At 38.5% G+C, this 27484-nt stretch overlaps 1 protein-coding gene across 34 annotated transcripts in view; it reads left to right on the plus strand.

Annotated features, from left to right (window-relative positions):
* CRPPA (CDP-L-ribitol pyrophosphorylase A) overlaps positions 1 to 27484 on the plus strand; it is a 388463-nt gene that overhangs the window by 18817 nt on the left and 342162 nt on the right. For 32 of the 34 annotated variants that reach the window (XR_015162880.1, XR_015162881.1, XR_015162886.1 and 29 more), the window contains one exon: positions 25765 to 25914. The exons of the other annotated variants lie outside the window; for them this stretch is intronic. Coding sequence is in view for 25 of the 32 variants with exons in the window: in XM_086397547.1 (XP_086253673.1) it covers positions 25765 to 25914 (150 nt within the window). In the remaining 7 variants the exon portion in view is untranslated. The remainder of the gene's footprint in view (positions 1 to 25764; positions 25915 to 27484) is intronic. 34 annotated transcript variants of the gene reach the window in all.

A 27484-nucleotide genomic window follows, 5' to 3' on the forward strand; every position in this document is an offset into this window, starting at 1 on the left:
CAGTACAGCAACCCCTGAAAGACTTGCTCCTGAGGGATGATTTTAGTTACTAGCATATGTTTCTTTCCCAAGCCCTCTGCTTTTGCATCTCTAATGATGTTTTATCCTCTTCTCCCTAATCAACTTACAGTAACAAATTACATTTATTGCTTCTCTTGATTCATCTCCAATTTACTTCTCAGTGCTTTGCAGTCTGGCCTCTTTGTCCTCTGACTATTCTAAAATCACTGTAACTTTCCAATTCCTGATTAAATACACTTATAGTCTGTTGTATAGTACAGGAGTTCAACTGGCTTTTGTCCCTGGTTCCTTGCAGGGAGAATAAATCCTTGAAATTTGTCCAGAGTCTTCATTTTGCATGAGCCCATTGGATCTCATCTGAGTTTATGCTAATATGATGCGATGACTCAGGATAGAGGCTGGTTATCAGAAAGACCCCTGGGGCTTTGAACCAGCTGGGCTTCCAGGGTGAGAGGAATACTGCTGGAGACAGAACTCAGTCACATGCTCAGTGGTTCAGTCAATCATGCTTAGGGAGTGAAATCCCAATAAACTCTGGATACTGAAGCGCAGGGAGGAGCCACTTGGTTGGTGCACAGTGATATGCTGGAAACGTGGTGCTGCCTGAGTGTATAGGGGCGAGGGCACCACAGAAGCTCTGTGTTCTGGTCTCCCCAGGTCTCACCCATGTGTCTCTTCCCTGATCTAGTCTGATTTGCATCCTTCGTCATAAAACTGTAATGGAAGTCATCATAATCATATTAATCTAATAAGCATTTTCCTGAGCTCTGAGTAATTCTAGTGAATTCAGTTCAGTTCAGTTGCTCAGTCATGTCCGACTCTTTGCAACCCCGTGAATCGCAGCACTCCAGGCCTCCCTGTCCATCACCAACTCCTGGAGTTCACTCAAACTCACGTCCATCAAGTCGGTGATGCCATCCAGCCATCTCATCCTGTGTTGTCCCCTTCTCCTCCTGCCTTCAATCTTTCCTAGCATCATGGTCTTTTCAAATGAGTCAGCTCTTCGCATGAGGTGGCCAAAGTAGTGGAGTTTCAGCTTCAACATCAGCCCTTCCAAAGAAATCCCAGGACTGGTTTTTAGGAGGGACTGGTTGGATCTCCTTGCAGTCCAAGGGACTCTCAAGAGTCTTCTCCAACACCACAGTTCAAAAACATCAATTGTTTGGCGCTCAGCTTTCTTCACAGTCCAACTCTCACATCCATACATGACCACTGGAAAAACCATAGTCTTGACTAGACGGACCTTTGTTGGCAAGGTAATGTCTCTGCTTTTGAATATGCTATCTAGGTTGGTCATAACTTTTCTTCCAAGGAGTAAGCATCTTTTAATTTCATGGCTGCAGTCACCATCTGCAGTGATTTTTGGAACCCCCCAAAATAAAGTCAGCCACTGTTTCCACTGTTTCCCCATCTATTTCCCATGAAGTGATGGGACCAGATGCCACAATCTTCGTTTTCTGAATGTTGAGCTTTAAGCCAACTTTTTCACTCTCTTCTTTTACTTTCATCAAGTGGCTTTTTAGTTCCTCTTCACTTTCTGCCATAAGGGTGGTGTCATCTGCATATCTGAGGTTTTTGATATTTCTCCCAGCAATCTTGATTCCAGCTTGTGCTTCTTCCAGCCCAGCGTTTCTCATGATGTACTCTGCATAGAAGTTAAATAAGCAGGGTGACAATATGCAGCCTTCACGTACTCCTTTTCCTATTTGGAACCAGTCTGTTGTTCCATGTCCAGTTCTAACAGTTGCTTCCTGACCTGCATATAGGCTTCTCAAGAGGCAGGTCAGGTGGTCTGGTATTCCCATCTCTTTCAGAATTTTTCACAGTTTATTGTGATCCACACAGTCAAAGAAGCATCTGCCTACAATGCGGGAGACCCGGGTACGATCCCTGGGTCAGGAAGACCCCCTAGAGAAGGAAATAGCAACCCACTCCAGTACTCTTGCCTGGAAAATCCCATGGACGGAGGAGCCTGATAGGCTACAGTCCACGGGGTTGCAAAGAGTCAGACACGACTGAGCGACTTCACTTTCTAGTGAATTACTGAACTTAAAAGGAGTTGTGGGAACCTGTTGAATTTGGAGTCAGTTGGTCATAAGTGTTGGTGGCCTGGGGCACCCCACTGCTGTCAGAAGTAATGGCAGTCTGGCTGTGAACCATGCATTTATGCCAACTCCAGATGACTGACACAAGAGTTGAGCTTTAGAGGACACAGTGTATACAGAATGTCTTAAACTTGATAGTGTTCACTAGCTCTTCCTTGGAATCTTGCCCCTGCCTTGGCTTCTATGACTTTACTCTTTCCTTTTTTTTTTGATCACTCGCTTTTCAGATACTCCTTCCTACTCTTTAAATAAGATTTCTTTAACTTTTATTTTCATGGAACAAAGTATTTCTGAGCAATCTAAATCATGCCCATAATACTTCAGTTCAGTCGCTCAGTCGTGTCTGACTCTTTGCAACCCCATGAATCACAGCACGCCAGGCCTCCCTGTCCATCACCAACTCCCGGAGTTCACTGAGACTCACGTCCATCGAGTCAGTGATGCCATCCAGCCACCTCATCCTCTGTTGTCCCCTTCTCCTCCTGCTCCCAATCCCTCCCAGCATCAGAGTCTTTTCCAATGAGTCAGCTCTTCGCATGAGGTGGCCAAAGTACTGGAGTTTCAGCTTTAGCATCATTCCTTGCAAAGAAATCCCAGGGCTGATCTCCTTCAGAATGGATTGGTTGGATCTCCTTGCAGTCCAAGGGACTCTCAAGAGTCTTCTCCAACACCACAGTTCAAAAGCATCAATTCTTTGGCGCTCAGCCTTCTTCACAGTCCAATTCTCACATCCATACATGACCACAGGAAAAACCATAGCCTTGACTAGACGGACCTTTGTTGGCAAAGTAATGTCTCTGCTTTTGAATATGCTATCTAGGTTGGTCATAACTTTCCTTCCAAGGAGTAAGCATCTTTTAATTTCATGGCTGCAGTCACCATCTGCATAATACTTAATATTGTTTAAATCTATGTGTGATAGAATATTTATATTGTTTAAATCTACATTTGTCACCTTGGGGGAATGTACAATCAGAGTGTTAACACCTGTAAAGATTCTTGTAATCACAACCCCAGGTAGGACACAGAACTTTTCTAACATTCTAGAGAATTTCCTTTTGTTGTCTTTATTATTCAGACCTTTGTTCCTCTAATAACTCCTGTCAACCACTGATGTGTTCTCTGCTCCTATATTTTTGTCTTTTCTAGAATTCCATAAATTGAATCATGCAACATGTAACTTTGTAAGACTTTTTTTTTAATTAAAAAAAATTTTTTTTAATTTATTTTAATTGGAGGCTAATTACTTTACATTATTGTAGTGGTTTTGCCATACATTTACATGAATCAGCCATGGATGTTCATGTGTTCCCCATCCTGAATCCTCTCCCACCTCCGTCTCCTTCGCATCCCCCCAGGGTCATCCCAGTGCACCAGCCCTGAGTACCCTGTCTCATGCATCAAACCTAGACTGGCGATCTGTTTCACATACGATAATATACATGTTTCAATGGTGTTCTCTCAAATCATCCCACCCTTGCCTTCTCCTACAGAGTCCAAAAGACTGTTCTATACATCTGGGTCTGTTTTGCTGTCCTGCATATAGGGTCATCGTTGCCATCTTTCCAAATTCCATATATATGCATTAGTATACTGTATTGGTATTTTTATTTCTGACTTACTTCAGTCTGTATAATAGGCTCCAGTTTCATCCACCTCATTAGAACTGATTCAAATGTATTCTTTTTAATGGCTGAGTAATACTCCATTGTGTATATGTACCACAGCTTTCTTATCCATTCATCTGCTGATGGGCATCTAGGTTGCTTCCATGTCCTGGCTATTATAAACAGTGCTGCGATGAACATTGGGGTACACGTGTCTCTTGCGATTCTGGTTTCCTTGGTGTGTATGCCCAGCAGTGGGATTGCTAGGTCATATGGCAGTTCTATTTCCATTTTTTTTAAGGAGTCTCCACAGTGTTCTCCATAGTGGCTGTACTAGTTTGCATCCCCACCAGAAGTGTGAGAGGGTTCCCTTTTCTCCACACCCTCTCCAGCATTTATTGTTTGTAGACTTCTGGATCGCAGCCATTCTGACTGGCATGAGATGGTACCTCATTGTGGTTTTGATTTGCATTTCTCTGATAATGAGCGATGTTGAGCATCTTTTCATGTGTTCATTAGCCCTCTGTATGTCTTCTTTGGAGAGATGTCTGTTTAGTTCTTTGGCCCATTTTTTGATTGGGTCATTTATTTTTCTGGAATTGAGCTGCCGGAGTTGCTTGTATATTTTTGAGATTAATTCTTTGTCAGTTGCTTCATTTGGTATTATTTTCTCCCATTCTGAAGGCTGTCTTTTCACCTTGCTTATAGTTTCCTTTGTTGTGCAAAAGCTTTTAATTTTAATTAGGTCCCGTTTGTTTATTTTTGCTTTTATTTCCAATATTCTGGTAGGTGGCTCATAGAAGTTCCTGCCGTGATTTATGTCAGAGAGTGTTTTGCCTATGTTTTCCTCTAGGAGTTTTATAGTTTCTGGTCTTACATTTAGATCTTTAATCCATTTTGAGTTTGTTTTTGTGTATGGTTTTAGAAAGTGATCTAGTTTCATTCTTTTACAAGTGGTTGACCAGTTTTCCCAGCACCACTTGTTAAAGAGATTGTCTTTTCTCTATTGTATATTCTTGCCTCCTTTGTCAAAGATAAGGTGTCCCTAGGTGTATGGATTTATATCTGGGCTTTCTATTTTATTCCATTGGTCTATATTTCTGTCTTTGTGCCAGTACCATGTTTCTTGATGACTGTAGCTTGGTAGTATAGTCTGAAGTCAGGCAGGTTGATTCCTCCAGTTCCATTCTTCTTTCTCAAGATTGCTTTGGCTATTCGAGGTGTTTTGTATTTCCATACAAATTGTGAAATTATTTGTTCTAGTTCTGTGAAAAATTCCATTGGTAGCTTGATAGGGATTGCATTGAATCTGTAGATTGCTTTGGATAGTATACTCATTTTTACTAAATTGATTCTTCCAATCCATGAACATGGTATATTTTCCCATCTATTTGTGTCCTCTTTGATTTCTTTCATCAGTGTTTTATAGTTTTCTGTATATAGGTCTTTTGTTTCTTTAGGTAGATATATTAATAAGTATTTTATTCTTTTCATTTCAATGGTGAATGGAATTGTTTCCTTAATTTCTCTTTCTGTTTTCTCATTATTAGTGTATAGGAATGCAAGGGATTTCTGTGTGTTAATTTTATATCCTGCAACTTTACTATATTCATTGATTAGCTCTAGTTATTTCCTGGTGGAGTCTTTAGAGTTTTCTATATAGAGGATCATGTCATCTGCAAATAGTGAGGGTTTTACTTGTTCTTTTCCAATCTAGATTCATTTTATTTCTTTTTCTTCTCTGATTGCTGTGGCTAAAACTTCCAAAACTATGTTGAATAGTAGTGGTGAGAGTGGGCAACCTTGTCTTGTTCCTGACTTTAGGGGAAATGCTTTCAATTTTTGACCATTGAGGGTAATGTTTGCTGTGGGCTTGTCATATATAGTTTTTATTATGTTGAGGTATGTTCCTTCTATGCCTGCTTTCTGGAGGGTTTTTATCCAGATGTTGGATGTTGAATGGATGTTGAATTTTGTCAAAGGCTTTCTCTGCATCTGTTGAGATAATCATATGGTTTTTATCTTTCAATTTGTTAATGTGGTATATTACATTGATTTGTAGATATTAAAGAATCCTTGCATCCCTGGGATAAAGCCCACTTGGTCATGGTATATGATCTTTTTAGTATGTTGTTGGATTCTGTGTGTTAGGATTTTGTTAAGGATTTTTGCATCTATGTTCATCAGTGATATTGGCCTGTAGTTTTCTTTTTTTGTGGCATCTTTGTCAGGTTTTGGTATTAGAGTAATGGTGGCCTCATAGAATGAGTTTGGAAGTTTACCTTCCTCTGCAATTTTCTGGAAGAGTTTGAGTAGGATAGGTGTTAGCTCTTCTCCGAATTTTTGGTAGAATTCAGCTGTGAAGCCTTCAGGTCCTGGGCTTTTGTTTGCTGGAAGATTTCTGATTACAGTTGCAATTTCCATGCTTGTGGTGGGTCTGTTAAGATTTTCCATTTCTCCCTGGTTCAGTTTTGGAAAGTTGTACTTTTCTAAGAATTTGTCCATTTCTTCCTAGTTGTCCATTTTATTGGCATATAGTTGCTGATAATAGTCTCTTATTATCCTTTGTATTTCTGTGTTGTCTGTTGTGATTTCTCCATTTTCATTTCTAATTTTGTTGATTTGATTCTTCTCCCTTTGTGTCTTGATGAGTCTGGCTAATGGTTTGTCAATTTCATTTATCTTGTCAAAGAATGAACTTTTGGCTTTGATTTTTTCCATGGTCTCTTTTATTTCTTTTGCGTTTATTTCTGCCCCAATTTTTATGATTTCTTTCCTTCTACTAACCCTTGGGTTCTTCATTTCTTCCTTTTCTAGTTGCTTTAGGTGTAGAGTTAGGTTATTTAGTTGACTTTTTTCTTGTTTCTTGAGGTAAGCCTGTATTGCTATGAACCTTCCCCTTAGCACTGCTTTTACAGTGTCCCATAGGTTTTGTGTTGTTGTGTTTTCATTTTCATTCATTTCTATGCATATTTTGATTTCTTTTTTGATTTTGTTATTCAGAAGCATGTTATTTAGCCTCCATATTTTGGAATTTTTAATGGTTTTTTCCTGTAATTGACATCTAATCTTACTGCATTGTGGTCAGAAAATATGTTTGGAATGATTTCAATTTTTTTGAATTTACCAAGGCTAGATTTATGGCCCAGGATGTGATCTATTCTGGAGAAAGTTCCGTGTGAACTTGAGAAAAAAGGTGAAATTCATTGTTTTGGGGTGAAATGTCCTATAGATATCAATTAGGTCTAACTGGTCTATTGTATCATTTAAAGTTTGTGTTTCCTTGCTAATTATCTATAGATGTGGGGTATTAAAGTCTCCCGCTATTATTGTTTTATTGTTAATTTCCCCTTTCATATTTGTTAGGATTTGCCTTACATATTGCAGTGCTCCTATGTTGGGTGCATATATATTTATAATTATTATATCTTCTTTGATCATTATGTAGTGTCCTTCTTTGTCTCTTTTCACAGCCTTTATTTCAAAGTCTGTTTTATCTGATATGAGTATTGCTACTCCTGCTTTCTTTTGGTCTCTATTTGGGTGAAATACATTTTTCCAGCCCTTCTCTTTCAGTCTGTATGTGTCCCTAGGTTTGAGTTGGGTCTCTTGTAGACAGAATATATAGGGGTCTTGTTTTTGTATCCATTCAGCTAGTCTTTGTCTTTTGGTTGGGGTGTTCAATCCATTTACATTTTAAGGTAATTATTGATAAGTATGATCCCATTGCCATTTGTTGTCTTGGGTTTGAGTTTATACATCCTTTCTGTGTTTCCTGTCTAGAGAAGATCCTTTAGCACTTGTTGGTGAGCTGGTTTGGTGGTGCTAAATTCTCTCAGCTTTTGCTTATCTGTAAAGCTTTTGATTTCTACTTCATATTTGAATGAGATCCTTGCTGGGTACAGTAATCTGGGTTGTAGGTTTTTCTCTTTCATCACTTAAGTATGTCCTGCCATTCCCTTCTGGGCTTGAAGAGTTTCTATTGAAAGATCAGCTGTTATCCATATGGGAATCCCCTTGTGTGGTATTTGTTGTTTTTCCCTTGCTGCTTTTAATATTTGTTCTTTGTGTTTGATCTTTGTTAATTTGATTAATATGTGTCTTGGGGTGTTTTGTCTTGGGTTTATCTTATTTGGGACTGTCTGGGTTTCTTGGACTTGGGTGATTAGTTCCTTTCCTATTTTAGGGAAGTTTTCAACTATTATCTACTCAAGTATTTTCTCATGGCCTTTCTTTTTGTCTTCTTCTGGGATTCCTATGATTCAAATGTTGGGTGTTTGACATTGTCCCAGAGATCTCTGAGGTTGTCCTCGTTTCTTTTAATTCCTTTTTTCTTTTTTCCTCTCTGCTTCATTTATTTGCACTATCATATCTTCTGCCTCAGTTATTCTACTGTTGGTTCTCTCCAGAGTGTTTTCTATCTCATTTATTGCATTATTCATTATTGATTGACTCTTCTTTATTTCTTTTAGGTCCTTGTTAAACATTTCTTGCATCTTCTCAATCTTTGTTTCCAGGCTATTTATCTGTAACTCCATTTTGTTTTCAAGATTTTGGATCATTTTTACTATCATTATTCTGAATTCTTTTTCAGGTAGACTCTCTGTCTCCTCTTTTATTTGGTTAGGTGGGCATTTATCATGTTACTTTACCTGTTGAGTATTTCTCTGCCTTTTCATCTTGTTTAGATTGCTGTGTTTGAGGTGGCCTTTCTATATTCTGGCAGTTTGTGGTTCCTCTTTATTGTGGAGGTTCCTCCCTGTGGGTGGGGTTGAACGAGTGACTTGTCAAGGTTTCCTAGTTAGGGTAGCTTGCGTCGGTGTTCTGGTGGGTGGAGGTGGATTTCTTCTCTCTGGAGTGCAATGAAGTGTCCAGTAGTGAGTTTTGAGATGTCTATGGGTTTGGTGTGACTTTGGGCAGCCAGTATATTAAAGCTCAGGGCTATGTTCCTGCATTGCTGGATAATTTGTGTGGTGTGTCTTGCTCTGGAACTTGTTGGCTCTTGGGTGGAGCTTGGTTTTGGGGTAGGTATTAGGCTTTTGGATGAGCTCTTATCAGTTAATGTTCCCTGAAGTCAGGAATTCTCTGGTGTTCTCAGGTTTTGGACTTAAGCCTCCTGCCTCTGGTTTTCAGTCTTATTCTTATAGTAGCCTCAAAACTTCTCCATCCATATAGCACTGATAATAAAACATCTAGGTTAATGGAGAAAAGATTCTCCACATTGAGGGACACCCAGAAAGGTTCACTGAGTTACATGGAGAAGAGAAGAGGGAGGAGGGAGATAGAGGTGACCAGGAGGAGAAGAGGGGGAATCAAAAGGGGCGAGAGCAGTCTAGCCAGTAATCAAATTCCTATGTGCTCTCCACAGCCTGGAACACCCAGAGAGGTTCATGGAGTTACATAGAGAAGAGAAGAGGGAGGCAGGAGATAGAGGTGACCAGGAGGAGAAGAGGGTGGGGGAGTCAAAAGGAGAGAGACATATCTAGCCAGTAATCAGTTCCATAAGTGTTCTCCACAGCCTGGAATACCCAAAGAGATTCACAGAGTTGGGTAGAGAAGAGAAGGGGGAGGGAGGAGATAGAGGTGACCTAGGGAAGAAAAAGAAGAGTCAAAAGTGGGAGAAGGCAATCAAGCCAATAATCACACTCCTAAGTAAAAATGGGTACTGATTGGATTCTTAAAGGTACAGAATTGATAACAAATACCAAAAAGCAAAGATTAAAAATCTAGAGTAGAGGTTAGACTCTGAAAAATACAATATTAAAAAAACCCCATCACAAAAATTATAGAAAATATATATGAAGTTTGCTTTAAAAATAAGGTCTTTTTTTTTTGCAAGGTAATAGTGGGTTATAAAAATGAAAATTAAAGGCATAATAGAGGACTTAAAAATAAAAAAACAACTAAAAAATTTAAAAAATGCTAATAGTAAAAATATATCTATGAATTTCTCTGGAGCTGTTGTGGGCAGTGTGGGGTCAGTCCAGTTTCAGATAGTTCCTTGTTCCAGCTTATACTTCTCAAGATCTATAGGCCCCTTCCAATGTAGTCGGTGCTAACTGCAGGGTTTTAATCTGTTACACCTGTCACTTCCAAAGAGGTTCTCTCTGTTTATTTTGGCTTCTTTTGTTTGCAAGTCTCTTCAGTGTCTAATTTCCGCCCTGACACAAGGGAGTGAAAGTGGTCACTTATTTAGGCTCACTTGTTCAGTTGTGCTGTGGGGAGGGAAGAACACTGCAAACAAATATCACTGGCATGTGTGAGGAGTGCTTGCAGTGTCTGGGGCACACTGGGTTTGCCCCCGCTCATGGCGTGTGTGCTTTCCCAGTCTACACTGCTCAGGCTCCAGGTTGCTCTACAGGGGAACTGTCTAAAGCGGGCCCTGGGTTGTGTGCACTCCCCAGGTCTAAGCCACTCAGGTTCAGGTTCTGGGTTACTCCACAAAGGTGCAGACTCAGTTGGGCCTCGTTTTGTGCCCTTCCCAGGTCCAAGCAGCTCAGGCGACCAGGTGTTTGGTGTGTCTTATCGCCTCCCCAGTCCCAGCTGCTTGGTTTCCTGGGTGCGCATTGGGAGTACCATCTCAGGTGTGCCATGCGTCTCCTCTGGGGAGCTGATCTCTGGCTGTGACCCTCCCAGTGGATGTCAACCGTCCAGGATCCCAGGAAGACTTGGTTAGCAACTGGGAGCCTGCTCGCAGTTTGGTGGAGGATGCCATCTATGGGGCTGAGTTTGCCCCTTGCCTTCCAGCTCTGGCTGTCGCCCGCCTGCCTGTCTCTGGCAGGGGATGGGCCGGTCTGCAGCGGCTAGCTCTCCTCTGATATTTGCTCAGTCCTTTGTTCTGTGAGCGGCCAGTAGTGCCTTAGGTTAAGGCCTTTCTCGGGAAAGTTCTCTGTCTCTCTCTTTTCTCTCTCTCTCTCTCTGGCTATCCCACAGTTTGAGTTGCTATCTCACCTTAGCTCCCTCAGATTGTCCTAAGGGCATTCAGGCCTGGTCCTTACCCTAAGCAATGCGGCCCGCACCTCCCTGTTCAGCCCCTGCTTGCTGGTGGTGGATGCGAGCGTCTGGGCTACTTCTCCGTTGGGAGTTGCCATTAGGCACGTAAATCTGTGGGTTTTATTTATGTATTTTTCCTCCAAATTATGTTGCCCTCTGAGCTTCCTCTGGCCAGTCAGAGGATTTCCTGGTGTTTGGAAACTTCTCCTCTTTTACAACTCCCTCTCCTGGACGGGTCTTGGTCTCTAACTCTTTTGTCTCTCTTTTTATCTTTTATATTTTCTCCTACTTCCTTTCAAAGACAATGGGTTGCCTTTCTGGGTGCCTGGTGCCTCTGCCAGTGTTCAGAAGTTGTTTTGTGGAATTTGCTCAGCGTTCAAATGTTCTTTCGATGAATTTGTGGGGGAGAAAGTGGTCTCCCCGTCCTATTCCTCCGCCATCTTAGGACCGCCCCTCCAAGACTATTATTTTGATGGGTACAACACATCTGTATGCACTTGTTTTAACTCCCACAGAAACACTGGCCCAAATCTCTCTTATTCTTGGGCTTCTTGCTTCTGAATTGCAGACCTGCCCTGTTCAATTGGATAGAACCACTTAAATTTGACTTTTTCAGTGTCTCTGGAATCATTGTAGATTGGAATTAACTAATCCTCACTGATTGCTTTCCTTGGATTTTGTCCATAGGTAAGAGGGAGCCACTGAGCTTTGAGCAGGGAATGATAAGACTTGAATTCTACAAGGATGACTGTCTGCCTGGTTTGGTAGGTTGACTAAAGGAAGAGTTCAAGGGAACTGAAATTAGTTTGGGATCTATAGTAATGATGCAGCTGAATGATGACGAAGTCTATTAAAGCCAAATGGATAGGGAAGTAGATAGTACTAAAATGTTCAGGGAACTGGACTGACTGGACTTGACTGTTAGTATGGTATGTGAGCCACAGGAAACAGGGGATATGTATTTTGTGTGCTTTTAATTTTTATCTTCCCTGGCAGTAGGCGTCATCTCTTCTCTTGAAATCCCCGTGTTCCTGCCCTCCTGCATCCTTGCCTCCAAGTTTCTGTGAAATTAGGGTTTTGGCACTGATTTTTTTCCTTGCCACATCTCTGCAGACCTATTTATGGAAAGAGTGTTTATCTAAGGGGTATGACTGCCTGGGACCTTTTCCGACCTGGTTTATGGTTTATCTTTTCTCATAAAACAAGGTCTCCTATACTTCCTGTTTTGGATTTTTGCAATATATAAAACAAGGATTTTTGTGTCTGAAACCAGGCTCTAGGCCATATTTGAATATCAACCAGGCACAAGGTTTTTCAATGTTAGCATGATAGACATTTTGAGTAAGATAATTCTTTATTTTTTGAAGTCCATGTGCTGTAGGATAGTTGTGGCATTAATTTTTGTTAGAAAAATGTTAATCTGAAGAGAAACAGTGGAATTTAAATAATGAGAAACTTTGGCATGGGTTGTATGTGGAATCTCTTAGAACTATTCAGCATGATTATTTAGCAGTGATGAACAACACTTTGGAAATTCTGTTGAAGTTAATATGTATGTATATTGAGAATATACTTTACCCAGTTTCATAATTTTATGCAATGTGTTCTGGACTGTTTTATTTAATTTTTGTTTTATATTGGAGTATAGTTGATTTACAGTGTTGTGGTAGTTTCAGGCATATAGCAAAGTGATTCGGTTATACATATATCTATCATTCACATGCTTTTCCCATATAGGTTATTACAGAGTATTGAGTAGAATTCCCTGTGCTCTACAGTAGGTCCTTTGTTGATTGTCTGTTTTACATATCATAGTGTGTATGTGTTTATCCCAACCTCCAAATTTATCCCTCCCCTACCACCTTTACCCTTTTGGAACCGTAAGTTTGTTTTCAAAGTCTGTGAGTGTGTTTGTTTTGTAAATAAGTTCATTTGTATTATTTTTTAGAATCCACATATAAATGATATCATATGATATTTTTCTTTCTCTGACTTAGTATGATCATCTTAAGGTTCATCCATGTTGCTGCAAATGGCATTATTTCATTATTTCTTATGGCTGACTTGTTTTCCATTGTATATATATTCCACATCTTCTTTATCCAGTCACCTGTCGATGGACATTCACAGTCGTTTCCATTTCTTCGCTGTTGTAAATAGTATTGGGGTGAGCACTGGGGTGCATGTATTTTTTCAAATTATGGTTTTCTCTGGATATGTGCCCAGAAGTGGGATTGCTGGATCATATGATAGCTCTTTTTAAAGGAAAGTCCATACTGTTCTCCACAGTGGCTGTACCAATTTACATTCCCACCAACAGTGTAGGAGGGTTTTCTTTCTCCACACCCTCTCTGTGCTTAGTCACTCAGTCATGTCCGACTCTTTGCAATCCCATGGGCTGTAGCCCACCAGGCTCCTCTGTCCATGAGGATTCTGCAGGAAAGAATATTGGAGTGAGTTGTCATGCCCTCCTCCAGGGGATCCTCCCAACCCAGGAATTGAACCCAGGTCTCCCACATTGCAGGCAGATTCTTTACCAGATGAGCCGCCAGGGAAGCCCCCAGACCGTCTCTCCCTAGCATTTATTATTTGTAAACTTTTTGATAATGATCATCTGACTTGTGTGAAGTGATATCTCATTGTAGTTTTTATTTGCATTTCTCTAATAGTGATTGATGTTGAGCATGTGCCTTTTGGTCATCTGTATGTCTTCTTTGGATAAATGTCTATTTAGATCTTCTGCCCATTTTTGGATTGGGTTGTTTGTTTTTTTGATATTGAGTTGTATGACCTGTTTGTATATTTTGGAGATTAATCCTTTGTGGGTGACTTTGTTTTGTTTTATTACCTGAAACTATCTGCCCTTGTATATCTGTTCAAAAGGATAGACCAAGGGGAAATAAGTATACCTAGGAATTAAACTTTAGTGGATATCCAAATATATCTCTGATCACATTAAGTTTTATACAAATGGTATTACTCCAATTTTCCAGAATCAAAGTTTCATATACAATGGGGGCTCCTTATTCCTTTTTGTTGCATATTCAAGTTTAGGGATACTTTGTAGTGATAGGACAATTTGTACAGATTTTCCTAAAATTTATATTTCTGTACTGAATAAGCTATAGATTCTTTCCTTGTAAAAGGAGACTGGAAGTATTCTACTATAAAAATGTTAAATAGTAAAAAATCTCATAACTTACAATGATCAGCTTTGAAGATGTTATTCTGTAAACATTTATTAAGTAGTCTCTGAATAAAGACAACTCAGCTAACTGAAATGGTAATTACTTAGTCAGGGTTTCTGTTGTAGAGTGTCATAATTAGCTTGAATGCAGATGCCTGAGGAGGAATGCATGTTAGTACCTGCTGTGTGGATGGATGATAAGCATTGTTCAATTTTGCTTTTAAAAGTAAACTGTAGAGGTGGGGTTCATTATTCCATATTGAATGATTTGTATCTATGATGATTTCCATGCATTGACATGTGGAAATATTTGATAGATTAGCCTGAGAGGCAAGTAATCACTGTGGTGCTGAGCTGTTAAGCTTCCATTCAGAGCTTATTAGGCTAATTCCCACGGAGACAGTATGTTTGATAATTTGGCAATTATGTTTCATAACAAACTTTTCAGTTGTATTTTAAAGGCAACTGACTTTGCCCATACTTTAACAGAGGAGTTATTTTCACTTGTTACCCTTTTCGCGGGCCTTTTGTTAGTGGGACTTAGGAAGCTGGTGGCCACCTTTTGCTTTCAATTGTCTTTATGTTGTGTTACTTTCCAAGTGATATTCTGGCTTCCATAGAAAACAACCTAGTAATTTCTGGAACACACCAGTCCTACCATAATGATATCTAAGTTCTGAATGATCTCTGCTCTTAATGTTAGTTTTCAGTAATCAAAATGAGGGTCCATAGATATACAGCTTAGAAATCCTCTGTTTAAAAATACTGAAAACATGCAGAGAACTTCAGACACTTGAAGATACAACACGTGGTGTAATAAATATAACACAACTAGATACTCTGTCCCTGCCTTGATTATGCTTACTTGTCCTAGACAGATAAACATTATCTTGAAGTTTGTTTTCTTGCCCTTTTGTTCAATTTTGTAGCATGTATCCCTAAAGAACATACTAGTTGGTTTTATTTTTTTGGTTGAGGTATAATTCACACAGTCACCAGATTTTTAAGTGCTTTACGTATATTTTGATGGCATGTTATTTGCACAGTATGTTGGCAGAAACCTGTTCATGTGACTCTGCGCAGCTATAATGCGTTCATGATCACTGCTTCATGTGTGGGAGCTGAGAGAGTGAACATAGGTGCCTTGGATTCAGACTGTGGCAGTAGAAACTGAAACGTTGGGCAGATTTGTAATACTTGAAACTGATGTTTTGCTGATGGATTCATGATGAAATGTAAGACAGCAGAAAAAAAATGACCTTCAAGGTTTTTGGTAAGAATAACTAGAAGAATAGATGTGTATGTAGATGGGCAAGTCTGTTGAGGAGCCAGTTTAGGGTGTGTGGTATGGGTAAAACCAGAACTTTGATTTTATAGTCCAGATGTATGTTTTGAAATGAACAGAGATGTTAAATAGGTATTTGGATGTACAAGTCCAGATTTAAAGAGAACTTTCTGGGTTGGGTGTATAGATTTGCATGGTCTAGTGTAAGATGGTATTGATACTTGAAGCTACGGGGTTGAGGAGGTCATCTATGGAATGAATGTAGCTAGGGGAGTCTGAGGTCTGAGCTCTGGAAGTACTCTCCACTTAGAAGGAGGATTTAAGGATCTAGTATTTCAAGTGTGGAAAGATAAGAGGGTTTCCTTGGTGATAACGGTTTCTGAAAACCAAGTGAACAGACATTCTCAAGAAGATAAAGAGCAATGTGGAGGTTCATTGTGAGCTTGAAAAATTTATTTTGTGGAGTTGTGGAGATAAAATCCTAATAAAAGTAGACCATAACATGCATGAGAGGAGAGAGAAATTACAGATAAGGAGTAGTACAGTACAGACAATTGTTTGAAAGAGTTTTGCTTTAAACTGGTGTGGAGAAATTTGATAATAGCTGGCAGATGTATGATCGATGGAAGACTGATTTAATGATGGGAGGTGTCACAAATGGCTTGTATTCTAAGCAGTTTGTCTCTAAAAATGGAGACAATTTAATAAAAGAATAAAAATTGAGGCAGGACAGACTATTGTATGAAGATCTACATGGGAAGGAATGGATGCCTGTAAGTATGTGGAGATGTTGGCCTTTCTATAAGAGGTAGGAAATTTTTTTGTAGTTCTTAGCATGTTTTGCACATACTGACTATATCTAAATATATTATCCTTTTGTTAAATATACTTTAAGTGTTCCTAAGTGTTCTTATTGAAGATACTGTAAATGAATTACTTTTGGATTGTTCATTGTTAATATTTAGAAATACACTTTTATGTATTAATCTTGTCCGCTGCGTTCTTGCTGAACTAGTTTATTTGTCTAATACTTTTTTAATGGATGCATTAGAATTCTCTGTATACAAGATTAGGTCATCTGCAGATGAAGACAGTTTTAGTTTCTTGGATGCCTGTATTAGATTTTCTTGCGTAACTGCCCTGACGAGAACTTCCAGTGCTTTTATTGAAAGTGGAAACAGTGGACATCCTTGTTCCTGATGTTGAAGGGAAAACATTGAGTCATCACACCATTAAGTATGATGTCAACTGTGGACGTTTTGTAGATGCCCTTGATCAGATGGAGCAAGTTCTCTGCTGTTAGTTTGTTGCATGGCTTTTTTCTTGAAGGAGTGTTGGATATTGTCAGATACTTTTTCTAAGTCTCTTGAGTTGTTTGTGTCTTTTTGTTCTTTATTCTATTAACATGATGTATTACATTGGTTTTTTTTTTTTTTTTTTGGGTATGTTTAATATTAAATTTCTTGGGATAAATCCTACTTGGTCATGGTACATAATACTACTTGTTGCCAAATTTGGTTTGTTATCTTGACTTTTGTGGGGTTTTTTTTTTTTTTTTTTGTACTTTTCTGGGATATTTATCTGTAGTTAGGTTTTTTGGTGATGTCTCTGGTTTTGGTAATACTTGTCTTAAAGAATGTGTTGGAGAGTGTTTCTCTTTTTTGCCTTTTGGGATAGTGTGAGGAATTGGTGTTTACAGTTTTTTTTCTTTTATTATATATAACCAGTGAAGCCATCTAGGCCTGGGCTTTCTTTGTGGGAAATTAAAAAATGCCTAAATTTATTAAAAGTCTATTCAAATTTTCTATCTTTGAAGTAATTTTGGTTGTGTCTCTCTGGATCATTGTAATTTTATCTGTAACCTAATGTGTTAAAATACACTTGCAATTTTCTTACTCCTTATTTCTACAAGGTTAGTGGAAATGTCAACACTTTCACTCCTGATACTACTTATTTGAGTTTTGCAAACCTTTAGCTAAACTAGAAAAAAGTGGTTAAATCTTTTCAAAGAACCAACTTTTGCTTTTGTTTTTTCCTTTTCCCATTTTCTGCTTTTATGTTCACTGTGCCCTGTTAACTTTAGTCTTTCTCTTTTTCCAGTATCTTGAGGTGGAAGGTTAGGTTTTTGATTTGGAAAATGTCTTTTTTATATGGACAATCCCAGCTGTAAATACTTTAGCTGCATTCTCAGGTTACATTGCCTTGTGTATGTTGCTGCTCTCAAAATATCATTTTCACAGTGACTTCTCTGATTCATTTAGTAGTCTGTTGTTCAGTGGCTGTGTTCTTAATTCCCACATTACTTTTTGGTTCTCTAAAACATTTTTTGACGTATACATCATACTGGATTCAGATATACAACATAATGTTTCAACATTTGTATACATTGAGAAATTACCACAATAAGTCAGTATCTTATCACCATATATAGTTACAGAATTTCTTCTGAAGAGACTTAATGATCTATTCTTTTAGCAACTTTTAAATATGCATTATAGTATTAACTGTAGTACATCCCCATGACCTATTTCATACCTGGAAGCTTGTACCTTTTGACTTCCTTCACACGTTTTTCCCCCTCCCCCCAACAGCTTGTTCTCTGTATTGATGAGCTATTTTTGTTTTGGTTAGGTTCCACATAGTGGGATCATACAGTATTTGTCTTTCTGTCTGATTTATTTCACTTAGCACATATGAAGAACCTGGAGTTCTTCATATGTCATTGAAAATGGCAGAATTTCATTCTTTCTATGGTTGATTAATATTCCATTGTATGTATTCTACATTTTCTTTATCTTTTCTTTCATGTGGCCATTTAGATTTCCATGTCTTGGCTATTATAAGTAATGCTACAGTGAACAAAGGAGTGGGTATCTTTGAGTTTGTGTTTTTATTTGCACCAGATAAATGACCAGATGCCATAATCTTTGTTTTTTGAATGTTGAATTTTAAGCTGGCTTTTTCACTCTCCTCTTTCACTTCCATCAAGAGTCTCTTTAGTTCCTCTTCACCTTCTGTGATAAGGGTGGTATCATCTGTATATCTGAGGCTATTGATATTTCTCCCTGCAATCTTGATTCCAGCTTGTGCTTCATCCAGCCTGGCATTTTGCATGATGTACTATACATATAAGTTAAATAAGCAGGGTGACAATATACAGCTTTGATGTACTCCTTTCCTGATTTGGAACCAGTCTGTTGTTCCATGTCCAGTTCTAACTGTTGCTTCTTGACCTGCATACAGATTTCTCAGGAGGCAGGTCAGGTGGTCTGGTATTCCCATCTCTTTTAGAATTTTCCACAGTTTGTTGTGATCTACACTGTCAAAGGCTTTGGCATAGTCAATAAAGCAAAAGTTGATGTTTTTATAGCACTCTCTTGCTTTTTTGATGATCCAACAGATGTTGGCAATTTAATCTCTGGTTCCTCTGCCCTTTCTAAATCCAGCTTAACCATCTGGAAGTTCATGGTTCACATACTGTTGAAGCCTGGTTTGGAGAATTTTGAGCATTACTTTGCTAGTGTGTGAGATGAGTGCAATTGTGCAGTAGTTTGAGCATTCTTTGACATTGTTTTTCTTTGGTATTGGAATGAAAACTGACCTTTTCCTGTCCTGTGGCCACTGCTGAGTTTTCCAAATTTGCTGGCCTGTTGAGTGCAGTACTTTCACAGCATCATCTTTCAGGATTTGAAATAGCTCAGCTGGAATTCTGTCACCTCCACTAGCTTTGTTCGTAGTGACGCTTCCTAAGGCCCACTTGACTTTGCATTCCAGGATGTCTGGCTCTAGGTGAGTGATCACACCCTTGTGGTTATCTGGGTCATGAACATCTTTTTTGTATAGTTCTTCTGTGTAGTCTTGCCACCTCTTCTTAATATCTTCTGCTTCTGTTAGGTCCATACCATTTCTGTCCTTAATTGCACCCATCTTTGCATGAAATTTTCCCTTTGTATCTCTAATTTTCTTGGTGAGATCTCTGGTCTTTTCCATTCTATTGTTTCCCTCTATTTCTTTGCATTGATGGCTGAGGAAGGCTTTCATATCTCTCCTTGCTGTTCTTTGGAACTCTACATTCAAATGGGTATATCTTTCCTTTTCTCCTTTGCCTTTCTCTTCTCTTCTCTTCTCAGCTATTTGTAGGGCCTCCTCAGACAGCCATTTGGCTGCACTACTGTTTTCTAATTTCACTTTTAAGGTTGGAGAACATATTTAATATGACTCTAATTTTTAAAAATTTACTGTGTCTTTTTTATGGCTGAGTATTTGGTCTGATCTGGAGAATTCTCCATGTATGCTTTAGAAGAACATATTCTTGTTGGTGGAGTATTTGATACATTAGGTATAGTTGGTTTATAGTGCTTTTCAAGTCTTATTTCCATAATGCCTAGTTGTTCTACTCTTTATTGAAAATAGGATGTTGATGTCTCCAATGGTTGGATTATTTATTTCTCCTTTAAGTCCCACCAATTTTTGCTCCATGTACTTGGGGATCTATTAGATAAATTTTTATACTTTGTTGAATTGCCCTTTCTTTTTTGATTACAAAAGGATTTTATCTGTTTTTTTTTTTTTTGATATAGCTACTTCAGCTTTCTTATGGTTACTGTTAGCTTGATATATATCCTTTTCATCCTTCTGTATTCAGTGTATTTTGATCTTTGAGTCTCAGATTTTTGTTTCCTATACATAGCATACGGTTGGGTTTTTAGTCCAGTTTGACGGTATGACTTTAGATTGTTTAATCCACTTAAAATTAATGTTACTGATATTTTTGAGTTTACATTGGCCAGTTTATTTTGTTTCTTGTGTGTCTTTCCTCATTACTGCTTTCTTTCATATTAAAATAATGTTTTCTATTGGAACATTAATTTGCTTATTTTTTCATTTCAACTTTTATTTTCTTAGTGACTGTTCCATGGCTTATAGTATATATCTTAAAATAATCCAGATATATGCTAACTAAAATCTAGGAAGATACAGGAATGTTACCCTTAAATAGCTCTATTCCCTCTTCCGCCTTTTTGTGTTATTTAATGTTAGACGCATGTATGTTAGAAACCCAAATAGTCCACTGTTGTTATCACCTCATTTTATTTTACAACAGTTACAGAAGCTGAGAAGAAAGGTGAGCTGTATTTATAAGGAATGGCATCACCTGGGAAGCCCAATGTCATATTAACCTTCTTGTTTTCTATTTTCAGTTTTCACTTGTTACTGTGGACTCAAGGTACCATTATTTTCTTCTTATAATACACTTTTACTAATCTTTTATGCTGTTTTTGTCAAATACATGTTTCAATGTTATAGGTTGATCAGTTACTTATATATTTTATAGTTTCTTTTTAAACCTCATAAGACAGGAGAAATAGGCATTTATACTATTTCTTTCTTTTTTTTTTTTTTTTTTTAATGGTGGTCTTTTTTTCATGTGGATTTGAATTACTGTCTACACTTGGCTTTCTTTCAGCTTGAAGTTTGTAGGGTGAATCAGCTAGACATGAAATCTGCTTGTTTGCTCTGAGTTATTTTGATCTGATTTTTGTAAATTCTCATTTTGCTGGACTTTATGTTTAACAGGTTTTTATTTTGAGAAGTTATCATATCACCTACCTGCCCTCTTCCTTCCATTGTTTCTGATTAGAATCTGTTCTTAATCTTATTGGTTCTCTTGTTCTCTTGTTAATGATAAAACATTTTTCTCTTGTTAATGATAAAACATTTTTCTCTGGTTGCTTTCAACGTTTTTTCTTGTAATTTTAGCTTTTTCATTTTTTACTATGATGTGTCTGGATATAAATTTCTTTGTGTGTATTCTGCTTTGAATATATTGATCTCCTTGAGTGTGGAGATTGTTTTCCTTGGGAAATTTTCAATCATAATTTGTTTGAATATTTTTTCTGCTCCTTTCTTGCCTTTATTCTCCTTCTGGTATTCCTATTACAGAAATGTCTGTAATGATGTCCTGCATATCTTGGTGAATCTGTTCATTTTTTCTTTGTAGAATCTATTGATATAACTTTAAATTCAGGTATTCTGCAGTTCAAATCTATTATTGAACCTCTCTAGTGAATTTTTCATTATAGTTACATTTAATTCTAAAACTGCTACTCAGTTTTTAAGATATCTCTTCTTAATATTGATGATACTAATGGTCATCATACTCTGTTTACACATGGTATCCTTTTGTTCTTTGAACATGTTTGTAATACCTGATTTGACGTCTTACCTGCTTAAGTGTGATATCTGGTCCTCTCGCAGGCAGTTTCTGTTCCTTGATTTTTTTTTTTCTTTGTATAGATTCACCTTCCTGTTTGGATCCATGTCTTTCCATTTTTTTGTTGTTGAAAAATGCATATTTTAGAAAATGTATTTTGTCTATCTCTGTAGGGCTTATTTTCTTGGCTACTAAAATAAACCAGAAAAGTCACAGTCTTGTTCCTGTACAGGGCAAAACCTCTGAAGTCACTTCACAGAGGGTGGGGTTCTAGATGTGTGTTTAGTCATCAGAGAATAAGAGTGGTTTTAGCAGTCTGATCTCTTTGTTATACTGCCTGCCTCTGACACCCAACTGACAAGTTCCATTCATTGCCTGCTAACTGTTTTACTTTGGACCAGTGCCCAGTACATAGAGTGCCCTATGGTTCCATCCAATTAAATTCTGGCGCCTTGGCAGGGATAGTTTGTGAAGCCAGTATTTGAGGTTTGCTCTGACTCTAGGGATTGGTGGGAGATTCTTGTTAGCTGTCTCTTGTTCTCGTTGTCTCCGATAAACTAGCTTGCCTATGGTTCAGCTTTTTGCTCTCATGAAGTGATCACCTTCCTCTTAATTGCTTATCATTGCTGATCTCTGAGCGTGTACTTATCCTTAAACTTTCTCACACTCACTTCCAATTAAGTGAATTCCCTTGGGGCGAGCTTCATAGTTGTCTGTTATTAGAACTTGTCTTTCTCCCTGTGCAAAGTCACCATGCCTGTGTTTTGGGGCTATTGGTAGGCATGCTGTGCGAGCGACATCACTTCTTCATGAGTAAGGTGCTGCCTAGAGGCAATAGCCTCCTCTTCTTTTTGCCTCTTCCAGCACAGAACCTCTGCCCTCTGTGTGAACTGGGCCAAGGGTGATGGCCGCAGTGTTCTCTGCCTACCATGCAAGGGGTAGGTGTTCACTCTGTGGGTGGAGACTGTGGGAGACTCTGTGGGAGAAGGACTCTCTTACCACCTCTTGGCCACACTTGTCTGTAATTGAGCCTTTGTGTCTTGGAGTTGAGTGGGCTGGGAAATGCTCCGCTCTGCCCCTCCCACTGGGAGCTAGGAGTACAGGGAAGCCTGTCTTCTTGGTCACACCTACTCTGAGTGGAACTTTAGTCACACTGAGCTGGGTGTTGTGGAATGAAGGAAAAAATGGATGATGGTTCTAGTACCACAGGCTTTACAAGATTTAAGAGAGATTCTTAAATGTTAATTTGTTGAATGCCCTTAGGACAATTTTCAAAGACTTTAAATGGTTGTTTTTGAAAAATGTTTTTCTTTAGTTACAGTTGTTTTGCTGGGAAGAGACTCTGCACAGCTCTTGGTGACATTTTGTGTATCTCATGTTCTTCTAATGTTATGACATAGTCTGGCGTAGAGTGAACTGTAAGTAGTTGAAATAGAACTATGTTTTTTCCCTTAAAAAGCACTATGTACATGTGTGAATTCCTTTCCTGTCTTGTCTTCCAAAACCTCTGCTAATAGGTGCTAGCTTGACAAGTTGGATTTGCTCTCTCTCTCTCTTTTTTAAATTTTGTTGGAGTATAGTTGATTTATAATGTTATATTAGTTTCAGGTGTACATCAAAGTGAATCAGACACACACATATATATGTGTATCTCTTCACTCTGTTTTAGATTCTTTTCCCATAGAAGTCATTACACAGTATTGGATGGAGTTCTCTGTGCTGCCTGTGCCGTATAGTAGGTCCTTATTAGTTATCTGTTTCATATAGTGTGTGTATGTTAATCCCAACTTCCCAGTTTATCCCTCCGCCCCACCTTACTCCCTTGTAACCGTAAGTTTGTTTTCTACATCTGTAACTCTATTTCTGTTTTGTAGATAAATTCTTTTGTACCCTTTTTTTAGATTCCACATATAAGGGATATCATGTAATATTTGTTTTTCTCTGTCTGACTTCACTCAGTATGACACTCTCTAGGTCCATCCATGTTGCTGCAGATGGCATCTTTCTTTCTTTTTTAGTGGCTGAGTAATATTCCATTTATATATGTTCCACATCTTCTTTACCTATTCCTCTGTTGATGGACATTTCTGTTGCTTCTATGTTCTGGCTATTGTGAATAGTGCTTCAGTGGACATTGGAGTGCATGTATCTTTTTGAATTGTAGTTTTCTCTGGATATATGCTCAGAAGTGGGATTGCTGGATCAGCTAATCTATGTCAAAGGAGGCAAGAATATATGCTGGAGAAAATACAGTGTCTTTGATGAGTGGTGCTGGGAAAACTGGACAGGCACATGTAAAAGTATGAAATTAGAACACTCCCTAACACCATACACAAAAATAAACTCAAAATGGATTAAAGGCTGGATACTATATAACTCTTAGAGAAAAACATAGGCAGAACACTCTGACATAAATCACAGCAAGATCTTTTTGGTTCCACCTCCTGGAGTAATAAAAGTAAAACCACAAATAAACAAATGGGACCTAATGAAACTTAAAAGCTTTTTGTGCAACAAAGGAAATCATAAAATGAAAAAAAAAAAAACCCTCAGAATAGGAGAAAATATTTGCAAACAAAGCAACTGACAAGGGATTGATCGCTAGAATACACAAATAGCTCACGCAAATAGCTCAATATTAAAAGAAAAAGATTTCTCCAGAGAAGATATACAGATGGCTAGAAAGCTCATCTTTTCAAGGTGCTCAACATCACTAATTATTAGAGAAATGCAAATCGAAACTGCAATGAGGTTATCACCTCTCACTGGTCAGGATGGCCATCATCAAAACGTCTACCCATTGTAAATGCTGGAGACGGTGTGGAGAGAAGGCAGCCCTCCTACACTGCTGGTGGCAATGTAAACTGGTACATCCACTGTGGAGAATTGCATGAAGGATCCTTAAAAAACTAAAAACAGAGCTACCAAATGGGCTTGCTCTTTACCTGTCTTTCATCCACTTGGACATGATCACTCCCTATCAGCCCTGGCTCTCTCTTCACTTTTGCTTTTATGCCTAGGCTCCAAATCTCTGCTTGAGTCATTGGAAATGGTGACACAGTTTGTACACTGTCTACTTGGCTCACACATTAGCTTTGATTTTCAGCCAATCCCTTGGCTTTTGTAAACTAGTTTGTGGACAGTCTATATTTCTCAGATGTGGTCTCCTGGAGACCAAATTCTTCTTAGGTGTTAATGTTATATGCTGTATTTATATGAAAGATAAGACATTTTACAGTTAATCTAGGACAGTTGGGTTAATTATCCTAACTGGGAACTTCATTTTAAGGCTACTTCACCAAGGTAGCTGTATGGTATTGACCTGCAAGACTATATTACAGTGTAACTTTATTAAAGGTAAAGGGAAAAACTGTCAGATAAGGTGTATTTTTAAAATTTAGATGCATCTATTAATGAGACAGAGCTTTCACCAGAGCAGTTGAAATCAGTGGACGCTTTGCCTCTGGGAGCTTCACATGGATGCTGTGTTTGAAGGGAGCTATTTTTCACAGGAATTAGAGCAAGGCAGAAATTCATTGTCATTTGGGTGGTGGCAGAGCTCATTTTGGAGATCTTAGGGAATGTGTTTTTTTCCTTAATGATCTAATATGTAAATTAAATACTTGAAGGCACATTAACAAGTAAATGTTCATGTGTAACCCATTTCATTCTTGGACAATAGTCTCTTTCTGTCTCTCATCTTCAGGGAGGGTCCAATTTTATCTGAGCATCCTTTCTTAGTATTTGACTTCAACAGCCTGTGATGAAAAGGATTTTGGACCCATAATGAAAAATTATTTATATCTCTTACTATATAGAACTGCAGTGGTTTGAGATCGGTGGGGACTTTTTGGCTGCACTGGGTCTTTATGCTGCACGTGGGCTTTCTCTAGATGTGGCGAGCAGGGGCTATACTTGAGTTGCGGTACCCGGGCTTCTCATTGTGGTGGCTTCTCTTGTCGTAGAGCATGAGTTCTAGGACACATGGGCTTCAGTAGTTGTAGCTTGCTGGCTCACGAGTTATGGCTTCAGGGCTCTAGAGCATGGACTTAACGGTGGCGCACAGGCTTTGTTGCTCCACGACTTGTGGAATCTTCCTGGATCAGGGATCAAACTCACGTCTCCTGCATTGGTAGATTTTTATCCACTGCATCACCAGGGAAGTATTGAGACTGGTTTTTGATTGTAAATGATTTTATTTATGAGCCAAAATAAAGACTTGTTTGAATATTTTCTTGAGGTAGCTTGTTGAAGGTATAAGATCCGTTTCAAGACAGATCCAGAGTTCAGAATTTAACTTTTAGATATTTTTTAGGTCATGTAAATGTGTCATTTGCATCTCTGTTCTTTAGGCCTCAGGAGCAATCCGACCTCTTGTATCTACTGTCATCAGTCCATCTGCAGACAGCTGCTTAGACCACTCACTGGAACGTGCCAGATACAGGGCAAGTGAAATGCCACAGGCCTTTCTATTTGATGTGATCTATGACGCATATCAGCAGGTAAGAATCTTGGCTTTTTAAAAATCTGCCATATTGGGCATCTTTAAGAATCACTCCCATATGTGGAGATTAGCTAGAAGAACTCATGGTGCTCTAGAGTGAACTCAAGGCTCAAATTAATTAGAGTGAAGTTGGTTCGTATGTGAAAAAGACCCAGACAGAGTCTGGAGGAGTCCATGTGAAATCGTCCTCGTGATCTGTCCCTTCCAGGGTGACACAGGCACACCTTCCTTCCAGCAATGACAAGGCAGCAGCATGGGTGTGATGCTTCTTTCCAGGGAAGCCCATTGGAGACTTGGTGTCTTAAGGCATTGGGTTGGTCATGTAGATAGTTCTGCCTTGCACATAAATTTCAGATTCCCAGGAGGAAAGCAGGTGTTCAGCGTAAACCATATTGTTTACATGGATGTCTAGGCACAGTGAACCACTCTTATCAGTTAACTATCCCTGGAAACACGCCAAGAAACAAACTCCCTGACGCTGGCTGAGGGCCTGCCTGGTGAGTGGGTCTTTGAAAGTTAAGCAGTCTTAGCCCTACTGTAGTAAACAATCTGCACAGCTGTAGAGACATTGTGTTAAAATTTTAAAGGTAAGTGATTTCAAAATACCAAATCATTTATGTTTAGGTTATACTACATTATCTTTGTTTTCATGTTTTGGAAACATTTTGTACCTGTAAATTTTACTGCTATTCATTTCTGTGTTTATTCATTAAACAGTTATTAAATATCAGGTATCATGCTTGACAGAAACTTTCCAGTGAAAAAGGATCATTGCAACAGCTAAAGCAGTGCTTGGCTTGGTTGATGTTAAATAATCAGTAACTAGAGATGGATGGACTGTAGAGATATATGAGATAATAGTAACATAAATATTGACATTTTATAATAAAAGAATACCACAATTTGGATAGTTGTTTTTGTTTAGTTGTTAAGTCATGTTCAACTCTTCTGGAACCCCATGGACTATAGTCCACCAGGCTCCCCTGTCCATGAGATTTTCTAAGTAAGAATACTGGAGTGGGTTGCCATTTCCTTCTCCAGGGGATCTTCTCAACTCGGGGATTAAACTCATGTCTCCTGCCTTGGCAGGAGGGTTCTTTACCACTGAGCCACCAGGAAAGCCCACATTTTGGATAAAAAGTAGTTAATGACATAATGAGTCAATCTTGATTATCAATTACTGTTTTAAATATTGAATTCTCAGTAAATGAGAACCAGTTTTCATGGTATGAATAGTTGACCATGGTTTGTTTTCTTAAAATTTGCTACACAGAAATTTACCTTCATTTGGTCATTAATCAAATGTTACCCTATTAAAAATCATAAAAGCCTAAATCTTGCTGAGCTAGACATCTGCTTGATATTTCTAATATTTTTTAAGATTAATGAAAGAATTTGTTCATCTTTATGTGAGCATTCACTTTAAGAAGAATAAATGTTAGCTCTATTTTAGAAAATTTAATATAATCCTGTGAGCCTCACATTAGAGTAGTATTTTTCAACAATTTTTGATAGAGAATTAAGCCCTAAAGCACTGAGGTACTGATTCTCAAATTATGGTTACCAGC

Source organism: Bos grunniens, chromosome 4 (genome assembly GCF_055505025.1).
Source record: "Bos grunniens cultivar Pamir isolate PY7600 chromosome 4, Bosgru_T2T1.0, whole genome shotgun sequence".
Lineage (NCBI taxonomy): Eukaryota > Metazoa > Chordata > Mammalia > Artiodactyla > Bovidae > Bos > Bos grunniens.